This window comes from Nicotiana tomentosiformis, chromosome 2 (assembly GCF_000390325.3).
Source record: "Nicotiana tomentosiformis chromosome 2, ASM39032v3, whole genome shotgun sequence".
Taxonomy (NCBI): domain Eukaryota; kingdom Viridiplantae; phylum Streptophyta; class Magnoliopsida; order Solanales; family Solanaceae; genus Nicotiana; species Nicotiana tomentosiformis.
In genome coordinates this window covers 27,733,459-27,755,301 of record NC_090813.1, presented here as the reverse complement: position 1 = coordinate 27,755,301, position 21,843 = coordinate 27,733,459, and the positions used below count along the sequence as shown (strand labels likewise).

General features: G+C 34.6%; 2 protein-coding genes and 1 long non-coding RNA gene across 3 annotated transcripts in view; 2 read left to right on the top strand and 1 right to left on the bottom strand.

Moving 5' to 3' along the window:
* Nucleotides 1-328: 328 nt before the first annotated feature.
* Nucleotides 329-4,282, bottom strand: LOC104109691 (nicotinate N-methyltransferase 1). Its single transcript, XM_009619035.4, has 4 exons — nt 3,901-4,282; nt 2,924-3,345; nt 2,003-2,067; nt 329-898 (listed from the first exon to the last, which is right to left on the bottom strand). The coding sequence occupies exons 1-4, from the start codon at nt 4,209-4,211 to the stop codon at nt 596-598; spliced, it is 1,101 nt and encodes a 366-aa protein (XP_009617330.1). The 5' UTR covers nt 4,212-4,282; the 3' UTR covers nt 329-595.
* A 12,966-nt stretch (nt 4,283-17,248) lies between these two features.
* Nucleotides 17,249-21,843, top strand: part of LOC138906405 (uncharacterized) — a 43,926-nt gene continuing 39,331 nt past the window's right edge. Inside the window, exon 1 of the long non-coding RNA XR_011413749.1 lies at nt 17,249-17,387. This is a non-coding gene — a long non-coding RNA (uncharacterized lncRNA). The remainder of the gene's footprint in view (nt 17,388-21,843) is intronic.
* Nucleotides 19,537-21,525, top strand: LOC104098079 (uncharacterized). The gene is made up of 4 exons (XM_018771432.3): nt 19,537-19,618; nt 19,708-19,769; nt 19,848-19,910; nt 20,640-21,525. Exons 2-4 carry the CDS (start codon nt 19,733-19,735, stop codon nt 21,287-21,289), a joined length of 750 nt encoding a protein of 249 aa, XP_018626948.1. The 5' UTR covers nt 19,537-19,618; nt 19,708-19,732; the 3' UTR covers nt 21,290-21,525.

Below are 21,843 nucleotides of genomic sequence, written 5' to 3'. Positions count from 1 at the left end.
AAATGTATATTGTTTTTTGTATATATTTGTTACTCCCTCCGTTCCAATTTATGTGAACCTGTTTGACTGAGCGCGGAGTTTAAGAAAAAATGAAGACTTTTAGAATTTGTGGTCCTAAACAATTCAAAAATGGGACCAGAGTATTTATGTGGTTATAAAAGCTTCTCATTAAGGGTAGAATTGTAAGTTTAAGCAAAGTTGTTTCCAAATTTAGAAAATGGTCATTCTTTTTTGAACGGACCAAAAAGAAAATAGGTTCACGTAAACTGGAATGGAGGTAGGATATACATATAATATAAATATACATATTTCGCTCAATAAAATATCATTTTAGTACGAAGTGCAGAGCTGAACTCTGACTTGGGCCAGACCCATTGTTTAATTTTGGCATAAGATCCATTACACATAATACAACTTGTTTAGTTATTAAGTACACGCTTGTATGTCTTCTCCTGGATTCTAGAAAAGGCACGTCACTGGGTTCTTTAATGAATTTTTAAATATGAATACACAGTTTGACTAGAGTTATATGGTTCTAACGAACCTGTAAGCGGAACTGTATAGCTAGCTTCGCCGTTGAATTTAAGTGACCCATTTATAACTTTTGAAATTCAAGAATGGTGAAGAAATGATCGATGTAGAAACCTCGGCAATCGGCGAAACCGGCCGATCGGCCGAGCTGCCGATATTCATCTTCAGTGCGGTGCTTACCTTTGGCACGGTAGATAGTCATGACAAAGATGTCACCTTCAAGAAGTGCTCGAGTTCTCTTGCTATCATCAGTATGGTGTGGCAAAACTGGCTCACAAGCAATCAATTTCCCTTTCTCAGGAAGTGCGTTATAGCAACTCTTCATTATTTGCTTGCATTCATCGTCAGTCCATGTTGTTAGCACCCACTACATATCACAACCAGAATTCAAAGATCACTTTTAATGGATGTTACTTAGAGTTTGTGATATAAATAATGTGTAGTAGTTAACTACTACTACTACTATGTATCATTTAGTGTTAATCATGTTTGTGAAGACATGTGTCATATATTTTTTGGATTGGTGTAAACACTCGATGTTGGTAATAATACCTATTACCGGGGCGGATCTAGCGTAGCGGTGTCAGGTTCAACTGAACCAGTACTTTCGACATGAAACATAAATTTATATATATAACTTATTTAAAATTTGAACAAATAATAAATATGAACTCATAACTTTAACAATATAATGAATTAAATATTAAATAATTTAGAGATTAAACCCATAAAATTTAAATATTGGATCGGCATCTACCCACAACAATACACTTATCTGCCAATGGAAAAGAAAAATTAGTATATGCAACATATGACAGTGGAGATTAGACAGGTGCGGTCTACAATTCAAAAACCCAATGCCAAATTGTACGTCCATGTGTGTTCAAAATTATCAAGTGACAAAGTGGTCCAAGAAGAGGCCGATGATTCACAAATTTTTAGCAAAGTACAGAATGTATCGTCAAATATTCAATATGATTCCACAAGATCTAGTTTCGTTCAAGTAACGGATTCTAGCCAACTGAAAGGATTCATGGGACGATTTGATCGCAAATACTTACTATTTGAAAGCAACAAGTCATCTAGCTCTTTCACAATATTTCATTCATTATTTACGTACGTTCTTCGAAAAGAAAAACAAATGTTCGAAATATAATAGAGCAATACCAACTCGAAGAAGTTGAAAACAATAGCATGATGGAATATTATTTTTAAATTTTTTAGCCAATATGGAAAGGGTACTGCATGCAGTGGTGGACCTAAGTTGAAAAAAGAGGATAATTGAATCCCCTTACACAAACAGGGTAAAAATAGGGTAAAAATAATTTTTTTGTTATATATAAGTTGTTGAACTATAGAGCACAATTACCCCTTACTTAGGAAATTAACTCAAATTAAATAGAAACAAACTATAGAGCACAATTACCCACACAAGAAAAAAAGGACAGGTTTGAGAAGGAAAAAAATGCACCTTCATGAAAATAGCGTCGCCCTTTGGTACGTATTTGAACATGTCACCACCAATATGATTTATACCTGCACGGCAAAACTTAGAGGAAATTTGGCCACATATTTTTTATTCAAAGATATGAAAGAGATTTAAAGTTATACGTAGTAGTCAGGCTCTTTGTCCCGATTTTCACGTCTGTCCATTTAAGGTTACTGAAAAAGACTGGCGTACGATTTGCTAGAAATTCGTACTTTGAAATAGAAAGATCAATGGGAAACACCTATTTACATCTGTAAGGACTTATTAATTTGAGGTTTACTTCTCCTAATCGTAATTGGTTTGAATCGTGTAATCAGTCACTTAAATGATACTTGTATTAGAGTATATTGCATGCATTATATCTCTTGGAGTGTGGCCGAGTATGTTGCATGCATTATATCTCTTAGAGTGTAATCTTTCCCCGTAACCTGCATAAATACAAAATGTTTTGTGCACCGAACATCATTTTTTTTTTCTTCAGAGCCTACTGTAATACTTCCTCTGATTGATCTATATTATTTTTTCTTTAAAATTGTACTTAGTATAATAAAGATATTTAATAGTATTAATCGTAAGAATATTTGTCTAACTACCCTTTACTCTTACTTAAATGTTTTATTTAATTATCGTTCCACTAATTAAAACAATAATTAATATTTTTGATCGGAGGGAATGCATTTTAGCTACATTCTTCTAAGTAAATTTAAGAAAATTGAAATCCTTTTATATTAAGAAGCGGCCCCTTAAATTTTAAGTAACGTTTTTATTTCATCGTTTCTGACATGTTCTTACAAGAATAAAACCGTTTGTTCAAGATTATAAAAATTTAAGGTGATTTCCGTGCTTTATATTTTAAAAAAAAATAAAAGAGAAGAAATTAAATACAAGTGTGATCCAACTTACGAGGAATTTTGGGAGCTTTTCCAACAACCTCAGGCAAATCGAAGTTAATTCCTAGTTGAATACTTTGATGTTTCTCTAAAATCATTTTCAAGCAATCTCCACCACTTCCCCCAACGTCAACCAATATTTTCACTCCTTGAAACCCTTCATAACTCTCTAAAATTGCCTTCATAAATGGCACAGAAACTCCAGACATTGCATTTAACATTAGGTTATTCATTTCTGGTCTTTTTCCGTAGTAATTGTAAGCTGGTTCACCATTTGCCTTCGCAAATGGCTCAGTGGACGAATCGTTGACGGCCTCATCAACCATCGTCCACGCACTCATTAAAGCATCTTGGTGGTGCTGGAGAACATAGGAGCCGTAGGATAAGCCGTTCTCGTCTGTGACTAGGGTTTTGCCCACCTCTGTCAACGAATATCTGTAAAATAAAAAAAATTGACTCTCAAAATCCAAATATATCACATAAATTGAAATAGAGAAAGTACTATCTTTTTATGAACAAATTTTTCAAAGAAAAATGACTTGCGTCGTACCAAACTCACTTCTGCTCCTATATTTCATTGCAGTAACTAGTCAAAACAAGCTCTCAATGTTGTTTTGGTAGCTTAACTAGCTAGATGTGATTTTAACGTAAACGACATATTTTACACAGTTAAGTAGGCGTTTGGACATAAGATTAAAAAAAATAATTTTTGAAGTTAAATTGAAAGAAATATATTTGAACATTAAAATTGTGTTTGAACATGCATTTTTACTTAAAAAAATATCACAGTTTTGTAAGAGTAACAATATACTTGAAAAAAAAGGTAAAAATCACTTTTTCAAATTTGAAACTCATCTTAAAAAAAAAAGAACTCCTCTTAAAAAAAATATTTGAAACGCATCTTCAAAAATTTAGTTAAAAGTATAACCAAATAATGTTTTAAAGATAAGTTTCAGAAAAAAGAAAAAAAAATTATGGACAAACAGATACCTTCTTTGAGAGCCGTCATCAACTATGTGCTCAGCAAATACATCATAGCTCGTGAGCATGCGTAAAATCCTCTGAAGATTCTCAGCGTCACCACCACCGCCACCACCGCCGCCTTCGGAAGCTCGGATTTTAGAGAGAATTTCGGTTGGAGAGAGTGGCGCGTTCGATCCACCTTCCCAAATAGCATCAGCTACTTTAAGCCTAACAATGGCATTTAGAGACATAGGTACACTTATCATATTGGCTAATTCCATTATAGCCAACCTTGCATTATTGTTATTATTGCTAGCTTCGCAATTTCCATTTCCCATTGTTTCTATACTTTGTTTTGGAATCTATAGGTATTATCTTTCAGTTGGGGATGTCATGTGTTTACTATGAGAACCTACTGGCCCAATTTATTGGTGTTTGTTGGGGTTTGTACTTGCAACCTTTAGCATGCTTGTTGTTGCGACCAAACACACTCACGCAAGTATACGCAGTCGTCAAGTAATAAAGTGACTAAAAGTCGGATGTCGAACTCACGAGGACTTATGATTAGCTATTAACTAAATTAGACTATCCTAATTATCTAAACAAGAATTAAATCTAAAAATATTTTATTCTAACTAATTAAATAAGAAAAATATAAATAATAAACTTTGAACAGAGAAAGAGCAGATTTTAATGATATCAATGTAATGAAAACGATCTAGGGTTATGGGCTATCTAACAATCCTATTGTATTCTTCAATTGAATTGACCGACTAATTTATCTAGCTTATTGGTTGACAGGGTTAATATTGCTCATAAGAATCTGTCGAGTTCTTACTCGCCTATTCCAGCTAACTTAACGCCTATATGTCTATGGAGTGAGAATCAACAAGAACGCATTTATAATTCCTGTAAATCAACCAAGCAAGGCAATTAGGTATATGTCTATCCTAACCACGAATCCGTTCCCCGATGCCCGAGTTCAAGAACTTGCCCTACTCAATCCTGTATGCAATATAGAATTCCCACTTTCGAGTTCAATTCTAGATTCGTAGATAATATTCAATTGGTGATCAAGCAATTAAATAATTAAGTGCAAGATTGAATAAATAAACTAATATGATAAATCAAGAAGTCAAAATCAATATCCGAATAACAATAGTCATGAAAGAACCACAACCCTAGAACGTGAAGTTTAGCTCCACATAGACATGGTAGCCAAACAACAAATCATACAAAGAAACATAAAAATTACTAAGTTTGGTGGGAGAAAGATGAAACTTGATGAATTCCGGCCTCCACAGCTTTTCGTGGCTTTTTCCCCCTTCCCAATATGTTCGATGACCTAAAAGAGGCGTTTTTAGCTTATATATTGCGTACCAAAGTCGTGGGCCAAAGTTCTCCTATTTCTAATCCAAATCAGCTTCAGGGATTGATGCTAAGGTGGATGCGACGCATCCACCTCGTCCTCCATTTCAATTTTGCCTGCGAAGGTGGATGCGACGCATCCACCCTTCTCTTCTTCTTCCCAGTCTCGGATGCTATGGCGGACGCTATGGGCCGACTTCACTGCTAAGGGTGCACGAAATCTGATTTTTTTCTAGATTGGATGCGACGCATCCAACCCCTCTTCCTCTAGCTAGAGCACCTTTTCTTCATATTTTTGCACTCCAAACACCCTAATTCACCACACACAACTCAATTAGTCATAAAACCAATAATTAAACCATATTGGGCATTTTAAAGATCAAATAGCATCAAAAAGCGGTTAAAATATGGGTAAAGTAACATCAACACATATCGAAATATGCCAAACATCACTACCCCACACTTAAACCTTTGTTCGTCCTCGAACAAACCATCATATAGTAGACGAAACAAAATTAAGCTCTTATCATTCAAAGCACACTGCACCTATGACCGTGGTTATTTGCAACAATTAGGCTCTAGGCTATGCATCACATACCCTTCCCTTTACTTATGCCATTCTTTAAAAATATTCGAACAAAGACAACATGCTCACAACAATCCTAACCTCAAAAACCGACTCAATGTCACTATGCACTCATGGCTTGAACACCCAACATCATAGAGAAGTCTAATAACGTTACCTATCCCTCGTGAAACCATGTGCCCTCACAACAAGAACAAGAGAGCGAGTTCAATCCACACATTCGAATCTCATGATCAAATATATTTTAATGACTCACATATATCAAAGAAAATCGCTCACTCTCACAAAGAAGTCACATGCATGAAATTAGTACCATAGGCTTGCCCTTAATGTAAATCTCTACTAATGTAAGCTCGCTCGATCTAAAATCAATTAGGACTTTTTCATGGTTGTAATGTGGGCTAAGGGACGGGTAGGATATATTTAAGGAATAGTGACTCACCCTCCTAAGCACTTTAATACATCACAAAATTACTTTAAGCATTTTTTTTCTTCAACCCCACTTCAATTTCACAAACAATATCACCCCCAAAACAGTCCCTTTTTCTTTAAGCACTACTTTAGTTCATACCCACTAGCAAGAACAAGATAACAATTTATTCATTTATATTTTTCTTTCTTTTTTTTTCCAGATTTTTCTCTTTTTTTTTTCTTTCAATTTCCGCTAGTGGTGTATTATTTTACAAAATAAGTGCACCCTTCTTTCTTTCATTGATTCCACTCAAAAGTCACCCCACACTTAGTCCCTTCTTACTTCTTTTAGTGCTCATCTAACAATTAAAGTGCTTTAAGAGGTAAAAGGATCAAAACAATGTCAATTAAGAATAAAAAGGGTATAGGCTTGTAATGTGGGTACCAAATAAAAGGTCTACAGGCTCAAAAGGGTTAACTAGGGATAGATTTTATTTGTGATAAGCAATAAGCTCAAAAAGATCAAAGAAATCCTAAAATCATTTTTCAAACCGAGCATCACCTAAAATTTCGCTTCAACTCACATACCGGGCAAGTTCTAGACACAAGTACAATACATGGACAACACAAAAAACCTCACCACACATGGCACATGACTCACTAAGGACGATCACATTCCGACTCTCAAGCAATGCAAGTATTCACGGAGCCACGAGATATTAAGTATTAAACACAAGGTGAACATAAGTCATGTAAACGAGACATAGGCGCCACAAAACATGCTATCCAATTTAACAAGGCATCATCAATAAATTCAAATCATACAGAAGATACTACACATGCGAAAGTATAAATATGTTACTATCAAACAAGTCAAGGGCGCCTAGGTTCATCATTCTTGCTCCTTTTATTCCCTAAATTCCTAATCTACTCGGAAAGAAAAAAACTACCCGGTTCAAACTACATCCCATGGAAAAGAACCGAGGCACAAAGAAAAACCACAGGGGATTATTACTACCTAAAGAAAGCTAAAAGACATATTTTGAATTTTTGTTTAGACTTTAATCCCTCAAGAAAACTGTCTAGGAGATCAATCGTCGGGAAAAGTCCAATTTTTCTACTTTTTCATTTTTTTTTTTAATTTCTTTTTTTCTTTTTTCTTTTTCACAAAAGCTACTACACTTAAGAATGAGTACTACAACTAAGCTAAAATAGCACAGAAACTCATCCAAACGATCTCCTCACCCCACACTTAAAATTTTGCAATGTCCTCAATGCACATTATAAATAATAAGAGGGTAAACGAGACTCCCTGGTAGGCCAAAGGCCGAAGCAATAGCGGCTCACGAGGTACTCAGACTTCCCCAGGCATCGTCCTTTGTGTGGGCACCCCACACTTAGTCCTCACCATCTAGCTCACTTTTGCACTCTTCTAATGGCTTTGCTTCCTATGCTCATAATCCTACAAAACAAAAATAAATACTACAAAATAATAAAAATAAAATAAAATAAAAAGTAAACAAAAATAAAAGAAAGCAGTAACGCTGGGTTGCCTCCCAACAAGCGCCTGATTTAACGTAGCGGCACGACGTGAACCACTTTTTGCCTCCACCTCGAACTTATGAATTGAGCCCCTAACATGGCATCCAGTTTGCGGCTATGCTCCAGTGGTGGGGCTACAAAGATAACCAGGCCAAGTAATAAATTTTTCACTCTACACTTCTCGGCCTTTAGATGAGGAATGTATTTTTTGCTTTTTGGCATGACACATTCAAAAATATAGGCATCATGTTCCTCTTCCATTGACTCCTCCATAGGCTCAGATGTCTTGATTACTATCTTACTATCTAAACACAATGTGGAAAAATGATTGGAATGAGGACCAATACGCCCTAACTCTAGAATTGTATTACTCTTTACATCCTCATATTTACATACACAAGAATCTTCAAATATAACATTATCTACTTCCTCACATGGCTCTAGTGTACTTTTCTCAACATGGGCATCATCAACAAAAATATTCTCGAGTGATTGGCTCTCCACTTTTAGCTCCTCAATTTGGCATATAAGCTCATTTTCAGCTTTACACAACTCATTACTATTTTGTTGGGCATTAGACGCATCAACCTTTGTATTCAATTGAGCCTCTAAGTCGTGAATAGTAGTACCAAATTTATCGATCTCTTGTCCCAATTTGGCTCTTCCTTCTATAAAGTATCTCATCTCATTTGTAATTTCCTCATGTTGAGCCTCATATATTTCTAATCTTTCGGATTGTTTCACCAGCGACATATGGCTCAAAATCTCCACTTTTTCAAAATTATCTGTTTGCTGGTACTCGCTCTCGTCATTCAATTCTTCCATATTGGCCTTCATTCTTGTGATTGCTGCCCTCATTCTTTTCATATCTTTTTTGAGTTCATCATGTTGCTCTGCTACTTGCCTCAGAATATCCCTAATATATGCATCAGGCTCCATATCCTGCACTTCATTGCCCCTATCAAACTCAGAAACATCATTAGAAAGATTATAATAAGGGCTCAGAGAAGGATGAACAGGATTAGGACAACCATCCCAATGGCCATCTTGACCACCACACATATTACAAATATTCCACTCAAAGGATTGAGATTGTGCGCACAAATCGGTCCCGGGAATATTCTGACAATTTTTCCACCAGTGGGGTCTTCCACAATATGGACAAGGATCATCAAAATAAGAATAACCATCATTCGAATAATTTTCATTCCAAGATGCCATGTTAAAATAAATAACAAATACTAACTAAACTAAAAAAATTGAATAGATAAAAAAAAGCTTAACTTAGTCACGTAGCTAATTTCTAAGTCCCCGGCAACGGCGCCAAAAACTTGTTGCGACCAAACACACTCACGCAAGTATACGCGGTCGTCAAGTAATAAAGTGACTAAAAGTCGGATGTCGAACCCACGAGGACTTATGATTAGCTATTAACTAAATTAGACTATCCTAATTATCTAAACAAGAATTAAATCTAAAAATATTTTATTCTAACTAATTAAATAAGAAAAATATAAATAATAAACTTTGAACAGAGAAAGAGCAGATTTTAATGATATCAATGTAATGAAAACGATCTAGGGTTATGGGCTATCTAACAATCCTATTGTATTCTTCAATTGAATTGACCGACTAATTTATCTAGCTTATTGGTTGACAGGGTTAATATTGCTCATAAGAATCTGTCGAGTTCTTACTCGCCTATTCCAGCTAACTTAACGCCTATATGTCTATGGAGTGAGAATCAACAAGAACGCATTTATAATTCCTGTAAATCAACCAAGCAAGGCAATTAGGTATATGTCTATCCTAACCACGAATCCGTTCCCCGATGCCCGAGTTCAAGAACTTGCCCTACTCAATCCTGTATGCAATATAGAATTCCCACTTTCGAGTTCAATTCTAGATTCGTAGATAATATTCAATTGGTGATCAAGCAATTAAATAATTAAGTGCAAGATTGAATAAATAAACTAATATGATAAATCAAGAAGTCAAAATCAATATCCGAATAACAATAGTCATGAAAGAACCACAACCCTAGAACGTGAAGTTTAGCTCCACATAGACATGGTAGCCAAACAACAAATCATACAAAGAAACATAAAAATTACTAAGTTTGGTGGGAGAAAGATGAAACTTGATGAATTCCGGCCTCCACAGCTTTTCGTGGCTTTTTCCCCCTTCCCAATATGTTCGATGACCTAAAAGAGGCGTTTTTAGCTTATATATTGCGTACCAAAGTCGTGGGCCAAAGTTCTCCTATTTCTAATCCAAATCAGCTTCAGGGATTGATGCTAAGGTGGATGCGACGCATCCACCTCGTCCTCCATTTCAATTTTGCCTGCGAAGGTGGATGCGACGCATCCACCCTTCTCTTCTTCTTCCCAGTCTCGGATGCTATGGCGGACGCTATGGGCCGACTTCACTGCTAAGGGTGCACGAAATCTGATTTTTTTCTAGATTGGATGCGACGCATCCAACCCCTCTTCCTCTAGCTAGAGCACCTTTTCTTCATATTTTTGCACTCCAAACACCCTAATTCACCACACACAACTCAATTAGTCATAAAACCAATAATTAAACCATATTGGGTATTTTAAAGATCAAATAGCATCAAAAAGCGGTTAAAATATGGGTAAAGTAACATCAACACATATCGAAATATGCCAAACATCACTTGTCCTTTAAACTTCCAATTTCGGTTAGTAATTATTACTCCCTCCACTAGTGTCAAATTACCTAATTTTCGGTATGAATTCGGATATACAATCTTTAAAAAAATTTAATAAAATTTACATATTAAGATATTACAAAAAAATAACCCACTATATGTCACAATAGTTAGTCATTAAAAATATATAAAAAGTATTTGAAAAAATTATGATTAAAAAAATTCATTTGCGTCTCTAAATTGTAATTGTGTTACATAAAGTGGGGAAAAAAAAGAATTAATAGGCTTCGAGTGTATTAAAGAAACTAAAGTGTGACTCATTCTTTGATTCAATATTATCAATTTGTAACATACTAGTAAATTAAATGGTTACTTTGTATAACAAATATATGAGGTAATATCGGAACGATTCCGCATTTTAGTGGTTGAAAACAAAACCCACTAGTTCCGACAACAATTAGAAATCTAACTTGTACTATACATTAAAGAGCGGAGGAATGATAAAGGTTCATTCACCATTTGTTAGACATAGGGGTTTTCAGCAAAAATTAGAAAGAAAAAAATCGACTTATAAAATTGATATATATTTGCTTTGCAGGAAAAATTAAATCAAACCGGCACATAAATATATCTATTTTTACTGATAATTTAAATTTTTTATAATTTTTCTTTATTAATTAGTGTAGACATATTTGTGATCTTTATTTGAGATGTAATGTTTAATACAACTTTAAATAACCTTGACCGAAACCCTAGCTTACTTTGTTCTTGAAATTTATCGAATTTTAGACCACCTCACCACCCGATGTCCACATATTTCGGTAGACCTCTTTAAGATATGAACCTTTCCCGGTGACAGCTGAAATCCGATAAGGGCCTTCCCACGTTGGACCTAGCTTTCCCGTGTTGAGCTACCGGATATTTTGTGTTACTGTTCTTAGAACCAAGTCTCCTACTTTGAAAAAACGGAAGTTGGCTCTCCGATTGTAATATCGCTCCATCCTCTGCTTTTGAGCTGCCATTCTTACATGCCCCAAGTCCCTGCATCCCTCGAGCAGTTCCAAGTTGATTAGCATTGCTTCGTCGTTTGATTATTCATTTGTCTGAGAATATCTCAAAGTGGGTTCGCCCACTTCAACCGGGATTAGGGATTCAGCACCGTACACGAGGGAAAAAAGAGTTTCTCCTGTACTTGATTTGGCCATTGTTCGGTAGGCCCATAGGACTCCGGGCAACTCTTCGGGCCATTTGCCTTTTGCTGCTTCCAACCTTTTCTTGAGGTTTTAAATGATCACTTTATTTGTTGACTCCGCTTGACCATTTGCGCTCGGATGATAAGGTGAGGATGCGATTCTCTTTATTTTCAGGTCTTCGAAGAACTTTGTAATTTTTGCACCGATAAACTGTGGCCCATTGTTACATGCTATTTTTTTGGTATTACGAACCTGCAAATTATATTTTTTCACAGGAAATTGACTACTTCACGTTCTCCGATTTTCTTATAAGAACCTGCTTCCACACATTTAGAAAAATAATTAGTCAAAATTAAAAGAAACCTTACCTTTCCGGGAGCCGGTGACAGCGGTCCGACGATGCCCATTCCCCATTTCATGAATGGCCATGGAGACATAACCGAATATAAAGGTTCTGTCAATTAATGTACTAGTGATGCGCAGCGTTGGCACTTATCACATTTTCGTACGAATCTTTGGCGGCTTGTTCCATGCGAGGCTAATAATATCCTGCCCGTACCAATTTCAGCACCAAAAACTCTGCGCCTGAGTGATTTCCGCATACCCCTTAGTGGATTTCTCTCATGACATAGTCAACTTCTGACGCTCCTAAACACCGAGCCAACGGGCCTTGAAAAGATTTTCTATACAATTGGCATTTCCTGAAGCTATAACGTGCAACTTTGGTGCGTAATGCCCGTAATGCTTTGGGATCGTCGGGCAACTTTTTGTGCTCGAGGTAGTTGATTATTTCGTTCCTCTAGTCCCAGACTAAAACCGCACTTACCGTAACTTTTGAAACCACGAGGTAGACTAGCAATGTTTCACCTTCTTTTGGTTTAGAGAGCAATTGAGGGATTGATAAGTACTTCTTCAAGTCCCTCAAAGCTTGATGGCACTCCGGCGTCCATTCAAAATTGTTCTTCTTTTTTAGCAATGTAAAGAAGCGATGACATTTTTTCGACGACCGGAAAATTAACCTGCTCAAAGCTGCTAACCTTCCTGTGAGTCTTTGGACTTCTTTCACGTTTGATAATTGATCCGGGATATCGTCTATGACCTTGATTTTGTCGGGTTTTACTTCAATTACCCTTAGTGAGACCAGAAACCCCAGGAACTTACTAGAGCTGACCCCGAATACGCATTTCTCGAGGTTAAGTTTCATGTTATACTTCCTCAGGATATCGAATGATTCTTGCAAATTCTTAAGGTGAACACCTGCATTCAAAGACTTAACGAGCATATCGTCTATATAAACTTCCATGGTTTTTACTATTTGCTTTTCAAACATCTTATTTACGGTTGATAAGTGGCTCCTGCGTTTTTCAACCTGAAAGGCATTACATTGTAACAATATGTACCGAAATTTGTTATAAATGAAGTATTTTCCTGATCTTTCGGGTTCATCTTAATTTGGTTGTACCCGGAATAAGCATCAAGAAAACTCATCAGTTCGTGCCCGGTCGTGGCATCAATCATTTGATCGATATTTGGAACTGGAAACGAATCTTTCGGGCATGCCTTATTAAGATATCTTTCGGGCACGCCTTATTAAGATCTTTATAGTCTACACACATACGAAATTTATTGTTCTTCTTAGGAACTACTATTACATTGGCTAGCAAGTCTGGATATCTTACTTCTCTGACCGAAATAATTTTAAGCAAGCGGGTTACCTCTTCTTTGATGAATTTATTTCTGGCCTCGGCAATAAGGCACTTTTTTTGCCATACCGATGGTACGTTGGGATCCAAACTCAGCCTGTGCACGACTATTTTTGTCGGGATACCTGTCATATCCTCGTTCGACTATGCAAAACAATTAATATTAATTTTAAGGGATTTAATAAAACCAGACCTGAGCGCGGGATGCAGTCTTGTCCCCAAGTGAAATTTTTTTTCTAAGAATTCTTCAAACAATGCAACTTGCTCTAGTTCCTCTGCCGTGGATTTTGTTGCGTCCGTTTCTTCCGGAACTTGGAAATATCACGGCACCTGATATTGTTTTGACGATTCTTCCCCTGAAATAACTTCTTCTAACTCGGTAGTAGGCGTCAGTTCCTGTAATTGCTATCTCTTACGCTCCTTCCCTTTGCTACTGGAAACCGAGATTGCATTTATCTCCCTCGTTGTCGGTTGGTCACCTCTTATCTGCTTGATTCCTTCGGGCGTCGAAAACTTCAGCAATTGGTGATACGTCGAAGGTACAACCTTCATCTCATGTAACCATGGCCTTCCTAAGATGATGTTGTATCCCATATCACCATCCACTACTTCGAAGAGAGTTATTTTCATTACTCCTTCAACATTCGTGAGCAGCAAGATCTCTCCCCGGGTCGTCACGCTTGCAAGGTGGAATCCAGCGAGGAGTTTTGTCGCCAGAATAATGCTTCTAGTGAGTTTAGCTTGTTCCAATACTCTCCATTGTATAATATTAGCCTAACTTCCTGGATCAACTAGAACACGCTTAATTTTAAAATCTAACACATTTAAAGAGATTACCAGTACGTCGTTGTATGGTAACAGCAATCCGTCTGCGTCTTCCTCTGTGAAAGTGATATCGTCATCTCGGAGTCTTTTGCTGTGAGTTATCGATACTTTAGTCTTCTTTGTCGCCGAAAAGGTGATCTCGTTAATCTCTTCCCCCCCAAAGATCATGTTGATCGTTTGGCGTGGGGTTTCTTCTCCTGCTTTCAAGGATTCCGTGTTGTCTCTATTGCGACCATAATTGTTCTTAGCTCGATCACTCAAGAATTGTCGGAGATGACCATTCTTCAATAGTGTTGCCATCTCCTCCCGAAGATGTCAGCAATCCCTTGTGTGACTGTTTGTCCCTTGGTATTCGCACCATAAATTAGGATCCTTCTATCCGGAATCGGATCTCATAGGTCTCGGGAATTGGGCTTCTTTAATGTTCCTCATGGATGACACCAGTTCCACTACATTGACGTTGAAGTTCTATATATGTATGTAACCATTGTATGTTTTGAATCAAATAAACGTTGAATTATAAAACGAAAAAGGGTCAAATATACCCATATACTTTCGAAAATGGTCTAAAAATACTCTTCGTTATACTATTGGGCTATATATACCCTTCCCGTCATACTTTGAAATAAATATACCCTTATTTTGGATGGAGAGCCACATGGCAGCACCAGATGAAAATGACCTATTTCGTTTTTTACCCGATCCGTTTTTAAAAACCCACCACCCGACCCGTTTTAAAATCAGTTTTTTTAAAGCATATATTTTATAAAAACTGGATTTATTTTTTGTAAAAAGTGAAAAAAAAGGAATTTGCAAAATATATATTTTAAAGTCTTTTCAGTTTTTTTAAAGTATTATTTTTGTAAAAACTGAAAAACAAAATATACTTTTGTAAAAACTGGAAAAAAAGACTCTCCTAAAGCAGTGGACTGCATATGCATTAGTTTTTAAAAAATAAAAATATTATGCAAAATCTTTTTTTTTTCTAGTTTTTACAAAAACAATACTTTAAAAAATAAAAAAATAATATATATATATATATATTGAAAATTCCTTTTTTTCAGTTTTACAAAAAAATATATTTTTTAAAAATGCTTTAAAAACTTAAAAATATATATTTTGCAAATTCCTTTTGTTTTTTCAGTTTTTACAAAATATATATTTTTTAGTTTTTAAAGAATTTTAAAAAAAATATTTTTTTGTAAAACTGAAAAAACAAAAATTCAAAAAATATATATTTTAGTTTTTTCAGTTTTTTAAAGTATTATTTTTGTAAAAACTGAAAAAAAAAAAAAGATATTGCAAAATATTTTCATTTTTTAAAAATCAATGCATATGTAGTCCAGTGCTTTAGGAGAGTCCTTTTTTTTTTTTTTTTTTCAGTTTTTACAAAAATAATATTTTAAAAAACTGAAAAGACTTAAAAATATATATTTTACAATTTTTTTTTTTTTTTTTTTTTTAGTTTTTACAAAAAAAAATTTAGTTTTTACAAAATATATGCTTTAAAAAAACTGAATTTTAAAACGGGTAGGGTGGTGGGTTTTTAAAAATGGACCGGATAAAAAAAGAAATGGGTCGTTTTCATCTTGTGCTGCCACGTGACACTCTATCCAAAATAAGGGTATATTTGTTCTAAAATATGATGGGAAGGGTATATATAGCCAATAGTATAACGAGAGGTATTTTTAGATCATTTTTGAAAGTACAAGGGTATATTTGATCCTAATTACCCAACAGATAACGTTTTTAGTTAAAAGTAATAAATGGAATTAAAAAAAATTAGACACTGAAGGTTTGAAGTAGTCTCCTTTCAAACGAATTGAAGAGTAACATTAATTAAGTAGTGCATTTAAAGAAGATAGTAAGGTTAAATTGGAAGTGAGGTCCACTGAAGAATTCAATAGTTTAGGCCACATTACTTTTGTTTTTTTTAGTGAATAGAAACCAATAATCAAGCTTTTGAGCCTATTATACAATGTAGTTATATTTTTGAAATGACCATGATGTCCTTGGTCGACCTCCTCTTCTCTCTTCTATATAATATATATATTTTAGTTTTTAAAGAATTTTAAAAAAAATATTTTTTTGTAAAACTGAAAAAACAAAAATTCAAAATATATATATTTTAGTTTTTTTAGTTTTTTAAAGTATTATTTTTGTAAAAACTGAAGAAAAAACAAATTGCAAAATATTTTCATTTTTTTAAAACCAATGCATATGTAGTCCACTACTTTCTTCAGTTTTTACAAAAACAATATTTAAAAAAACTGAAAAGACTTAAAAATATATATTTTGCAAATTTCTTTTTTTTTTTTTTTAGTTTTTACAATTTTTTTTTTAGTTTTTACAAAATATATGCTTTTAAAAAATTGAATTTTAAAACGGGTCGGGTGGTGGGTTTTTAAAAACGGACCGGGTAAAAAAAGAAATTGGTCGTTTTCATCTTGTGCTGCCACGTGACACTCCATCCAAAATAAGGGTATATTTGTTCTAAAGTGTGACGGGAAGGGTATATATAGCCAATAGTATAACGAGAGGTATTTTTAGACCATTTTTGAAAGTACAAGCGTATATTTGATCCTAATAATCCAACAGATAACGTTTTTAGTTAAAAGTAATAAATGGAAGAAAAAAAAATTAGACACTGAAGGTGTGAAGTAGTCTCCTTTCAAACGAATTGAAGAGTAATATTAATTAAGTAGTGCATTTAAAGAAGATAGTAAGGTTGAATGGGAAGTGAGGTCCACTGAAGAATTCAATAGTTTAGGCCACATTACTTTTGGTTTTTTTCGTGAATAGAAACCAACAATCAAGCTTTTGAGTCTATTATACAATGTAGTTATATTTTTGAAATGACCATGATGCCCTTGATCGACCTTCTCTTCTCTCTTCTATATAATATATATATATAATAGATAGAAATATTTGTTTCACGTCAGAAATCATGTAACCATTTTCCAGCGAAGCTGCCAACCACCACCATGCTCGTTGCCGCCCCTGAAACACCCAACCAACCCATGTGAATCGTCTTCTATCTTTAAATGCGACTCCACAGTGCCGTTTTCTAGTTGGCATGACTTGGAATCAATTTCGGTGCGTCGGAATTCTTTTTCCAGTACATGCCGTCGAGAAAACAACGGTCGGGGAGTCGATTTTCTATGATTCGCATTGGCTTTGAGACTCTAGGATAACCTGATTTTTCCCGTCCGGTATAACCCCTAACCTTTCTTTTTCTTTCTTTTCTTTCTCTGTTAGTTTCTGATTTTTATTCTAGTTTCTGGTTTTATTTGTTTTGTTTTGATCGATTACTGTTAATTAGAGTTTCTGTTTAGCTATTTGTATTGATAGGCGGATTGTTGGATGATTATAGATCAAACGTGATCTTGTATAGTTAAATCATTTGCTTAGTTAGTCACTGTCGGATAGTTAACAATACTCATTAATTTATGTTTCGCACTTTAATTGGTGAATTCAGTTGTTTTCGATGTTAGTTTGCACAAATCAATCGTTTTAATCTAGTTAGTTTGAGTATTAGTTCTATCGAAAGTATTATTTCTTCTTTGGCAGCCCATAATTGTTTGAATCTGATTTGTGTGTGAGCAAGTAGGGTGGTACTATTATTTGCTGAAAAGCTGAAGAGTAAATATGTTTGATCATGATAGTAGAGTACTTGTTTGGTTGCTCTTTACTGTTTAAAGGCTGTTGGGATTATACTGCTCCTAGTACTATTCACACTTGGTGAAAAAATTATCCTTTGGACAGATTTTTGAACCAAAAGTTTGTCCTTTGAATAGTTAGTGCAGATTTTTGGTGAAATATATGTCCTATGGACAGATTTTCATTCATGAATTTATTGCCTTTTTTCATATAAAAGACTACACATCTTTACACTCTATCTTATATGGAGGGATCATCTTTTGCACTCTAAAAAAGACATATATCTTTGAGAAAAATCAGCATTTTAATACATATAGCAAGCTAAAATTTCAGAGCTTTGTGAGTATTATTTGAGTGTAAAAATTTTCACAAAAAATAGAAAGATCTTTTGGGTAATTTACGGAGTTACTAGCTTCTAGTTTCTAGTGCCTCTTGTTGGGTTTTTCTGGGGTATTCTTGGGTGCTGCTACTGCTGATTTGCTGTTGTCTTTGTTGCTGGTTTTCCGCTTGTTCGTTGATGAATTTCTTTTTATTGCAAATCAGGTAACTCTTAAACCTTAGTATCGCTGATTCTTGATGATAGTGAAAAAGATTTGAACCTATTTGGACTGTTGGAATAGAGTTGGTTTCATTTTGCTAATTGTTTCAAGTGTTTTAATACAGTATGTATGACTCAACTATGTGAATTTGTAACTGCTAGTTGAAGCTTTTGTTCTTCCTTTAATGATAGTTGAAGTGCAATGTTAATCTTGTTTAGTCACTCTAAAGATCATAGACTAGGTGTTATGGTTCGGACTTGCTACTTTGTCTAATTCTCAGAAGAAGAGTGTATATGAGCATGTACTACCGTTAGGTATTGCTTGAAAGTTCATGCCATCACTGTTCGGATACTAGAGCTAAACAAAAATTGATAATCAAGCTACATTGGTTAGAGTTAATATGATACGAAAACAGGGGTGTTTGAAGGATGATAGATTTTAGTATAATTTCATTAAGTTCGACTTTCGGGTGTTGATTGAACTGGTTTGTCTGCAATGTTAGTGTACTTTAATATGTTAGTCAAGTATATAATCTCAACAAGTGAGTAAGCATTTTTCAGTTGCGTTGGATGATTTGATTTGGGTGGTAACAATTGCTAAATAAAAGAAATGCATCCTTTTTTGTTCGTTTTTGCAAATCATTTTTGCCATGTTTGTTTGATTTCTTGTTCCTGGTGTAGCTTAAAGTTTTCTTTCATTTTTTTTTGAAAAAAAAAAAGAATCATTGATCTTTTGAAAGGGCACAGAACTCTATATTGGCTAAGTCATACGCGTGCCTCAACTTAATTGATATTTTGTTAAAATTCAGAAATTAAGAAGAAAGTTGGACCAAAACTAAAAAATTTGCTATGCCCACTCTATTTTAAATCAAGGAAACATGCCCAAAGCTTTTAAAGTTCATTTGCCCATTTCTTCCCAAAAGTTGTGGCCCATTTGTATATTTTACCTCCTGTAACAGAGGTATACATCCTATTTATTATAAATTAAAATTATTTTAAAATATTATTTTCTATAACTATCTTTTATTTTTTATAGCAAAATAGGCATTTATGGTATATACTACCATTAAGGCGTTAAATATGCTACTCCTGTTTTTCTCTCTTTCTTTCAACTATTCTCTCTCAAAATCTTAGCAAAATACGTCTTCCTTCTCTCTCCACGATCTCTATCTCACAGCAAGATTGTGCTAATTGTTTATGCACGATTCTCTCTCGCATTCAACGTTTTTGCTCCAAAAATTCATGGTAAGTATTAAAGTTTTTGACTGGTTCATGCTTCTTCTTTTTCTCTTCACTTTTTTCTTTTTTAATTTTCACCATTGTTGGGTTTTTAGCAGAAAACTTCAAATTTCGTCTTCAATGGTCGATTCAACAACTTCGAAGAGGGTTACACGAGGTATACCCACTAAAGCACTCAATTTTGATGGGTCATCTTTCGATTTGAGAATTACTCAAGAGGAACCTGTATTTGCAGGTTTATCAGCAACCATGGAAGCCGAAAGGCGAACAAAAATACGAAATTACTCTATGAAACAAGGTCAAGATGAGAAATCTTCGAAAAAATCGACATTTCTTGATGTTCCTCAAGTTTTTTGTACAAAACTTAGATGTATATATATGTATTTGAGTCTGCATACGCTGATTTTAGTTTGTACAATGATTTTTATTTTTTATATTTATATATATTTGAGTTCATAAAATAATAATCTAAATACACCAACAGTTCTATCATTATTGCCATAACAAAGTTTTTTTTTGTCATAATTAGTGTATTTTGATGTATTCATATCTGAGTTTTGTATTCATGTATTCACTGTTTTGTATGTACTGTATTTTGTATACAATGAAAATAATGTATTTCATATATACATGTATTTATGTGTATTTGAACTCATAAACAACCTACATTAAAAACAATTAAAGTAATGTATTTTGATGTATTCATGTCTGAGTTCTGTTTTTATGTATTCACTATTTTGTATGTACTGTATTTTGTATACAATGAAGCAACTAAATCATTGTACGAAGTATACTCCTTTGTCAATATCCCCTCAATCGAATAATCGGCATAACAATTTTTATTGTTTCACTTCCCAGGATGATGAATTAGCACTGTTAAGCTTGCCATCTAGTAAATCGAATTACTAAATATTATATAAATACTTGTATCAATGCCGGGCAGAAAATATTCCTATCAATGACGGTCAAATCAAAACCTCGACTGGTTGCAGAATATTGCCTCCTAACTTGTTTTCTAATTTTGCAGGTTGCAGTTATAGGGTCAGCTTTTTAATGCATATGCATGGAGTGGATCCAATTGACATTTTGCTACAAGTTATGGTGTCTTCAACAAGAATAAATGAGTATTCACTCAACCTGCAACTGCATATGATTCTATACACATTGGTTTTAACCTTAATTAATGCACATTGTGTGTTTGATGCATCTGTTCACTGGAAGCTACTGTTCATATACTTCTTGAAGAATACATCACACACTTATTGCTTGGTTATAGCTGCTTATTCAAAAATACATTGCAATGTATTTGGACTAATACTTCTTCCTTGGTGCTGTGATTACTGCCCCCTCATGTTCTCACTGGAAACTACAATTAGTACATGGAGATATCTTAACAGTGTGAAGGATAATAATCACCAAAGGGAACTATATACCTTTATCACTACTCACAGAAAACATTGGTTGCAAAAACCCAATATAGCAGTGGGATTATCAATTTGGATGCTAAGTTTAGGATTAGCTACTGCTTGGTGTTCAAACAGTACTATTTTGGCTCACCATGTTACTCAACAAAGTTCAATTCTCAAGCAGCCTGCTTTGTTCAGCAATCAGCTGTACTTACACAGACAGTTGAAGCAACTTCTATTGAGGAGACTTACTACACTGGTTTCTTTATGATTGTATTCTTTGTGTTTGGAGTTGTTTCAACACTCAGTGGTATTAGCATTATATAATGCTCAGCCTGTGGTTGTTACAACACCACATGGAAAGATACTAGTCAGCTTCTCCAGGTTCTGGTTTCCCATGTTACTGCTTTGTTTCCAACCAATCTACAGGTCGAATCTCAAAATCAACTAATATCCGTTGTCTGTATCTACAATGCTACTGGAGCTTTTCAGACCAAAAAACGAAAATGTCCAAACTAATTTGCTTTACAACTTGTGAATTTATACACACCTATTCCTTCTGGATTGCAACAAATGGTGCCTAGCTTTGTAGGTGCTACAACAAAATTGTTTGCAATTGCTTTGTGAAGTCACTGTCGTCGGCAACAATTGGATATTCCAAATTACTAACTTTGTACTTTTTTTATTTATCATTATGCTACTACTGCATTGTATTTGGTAGCAGTAGTCATTGGCTTTCTTTTTTATATTTTTTATGTTTCACTTGAACAATGTGTAACTTTGACCCAATTTGAGATTTATTAAATATAACAGCTACTAGATGAA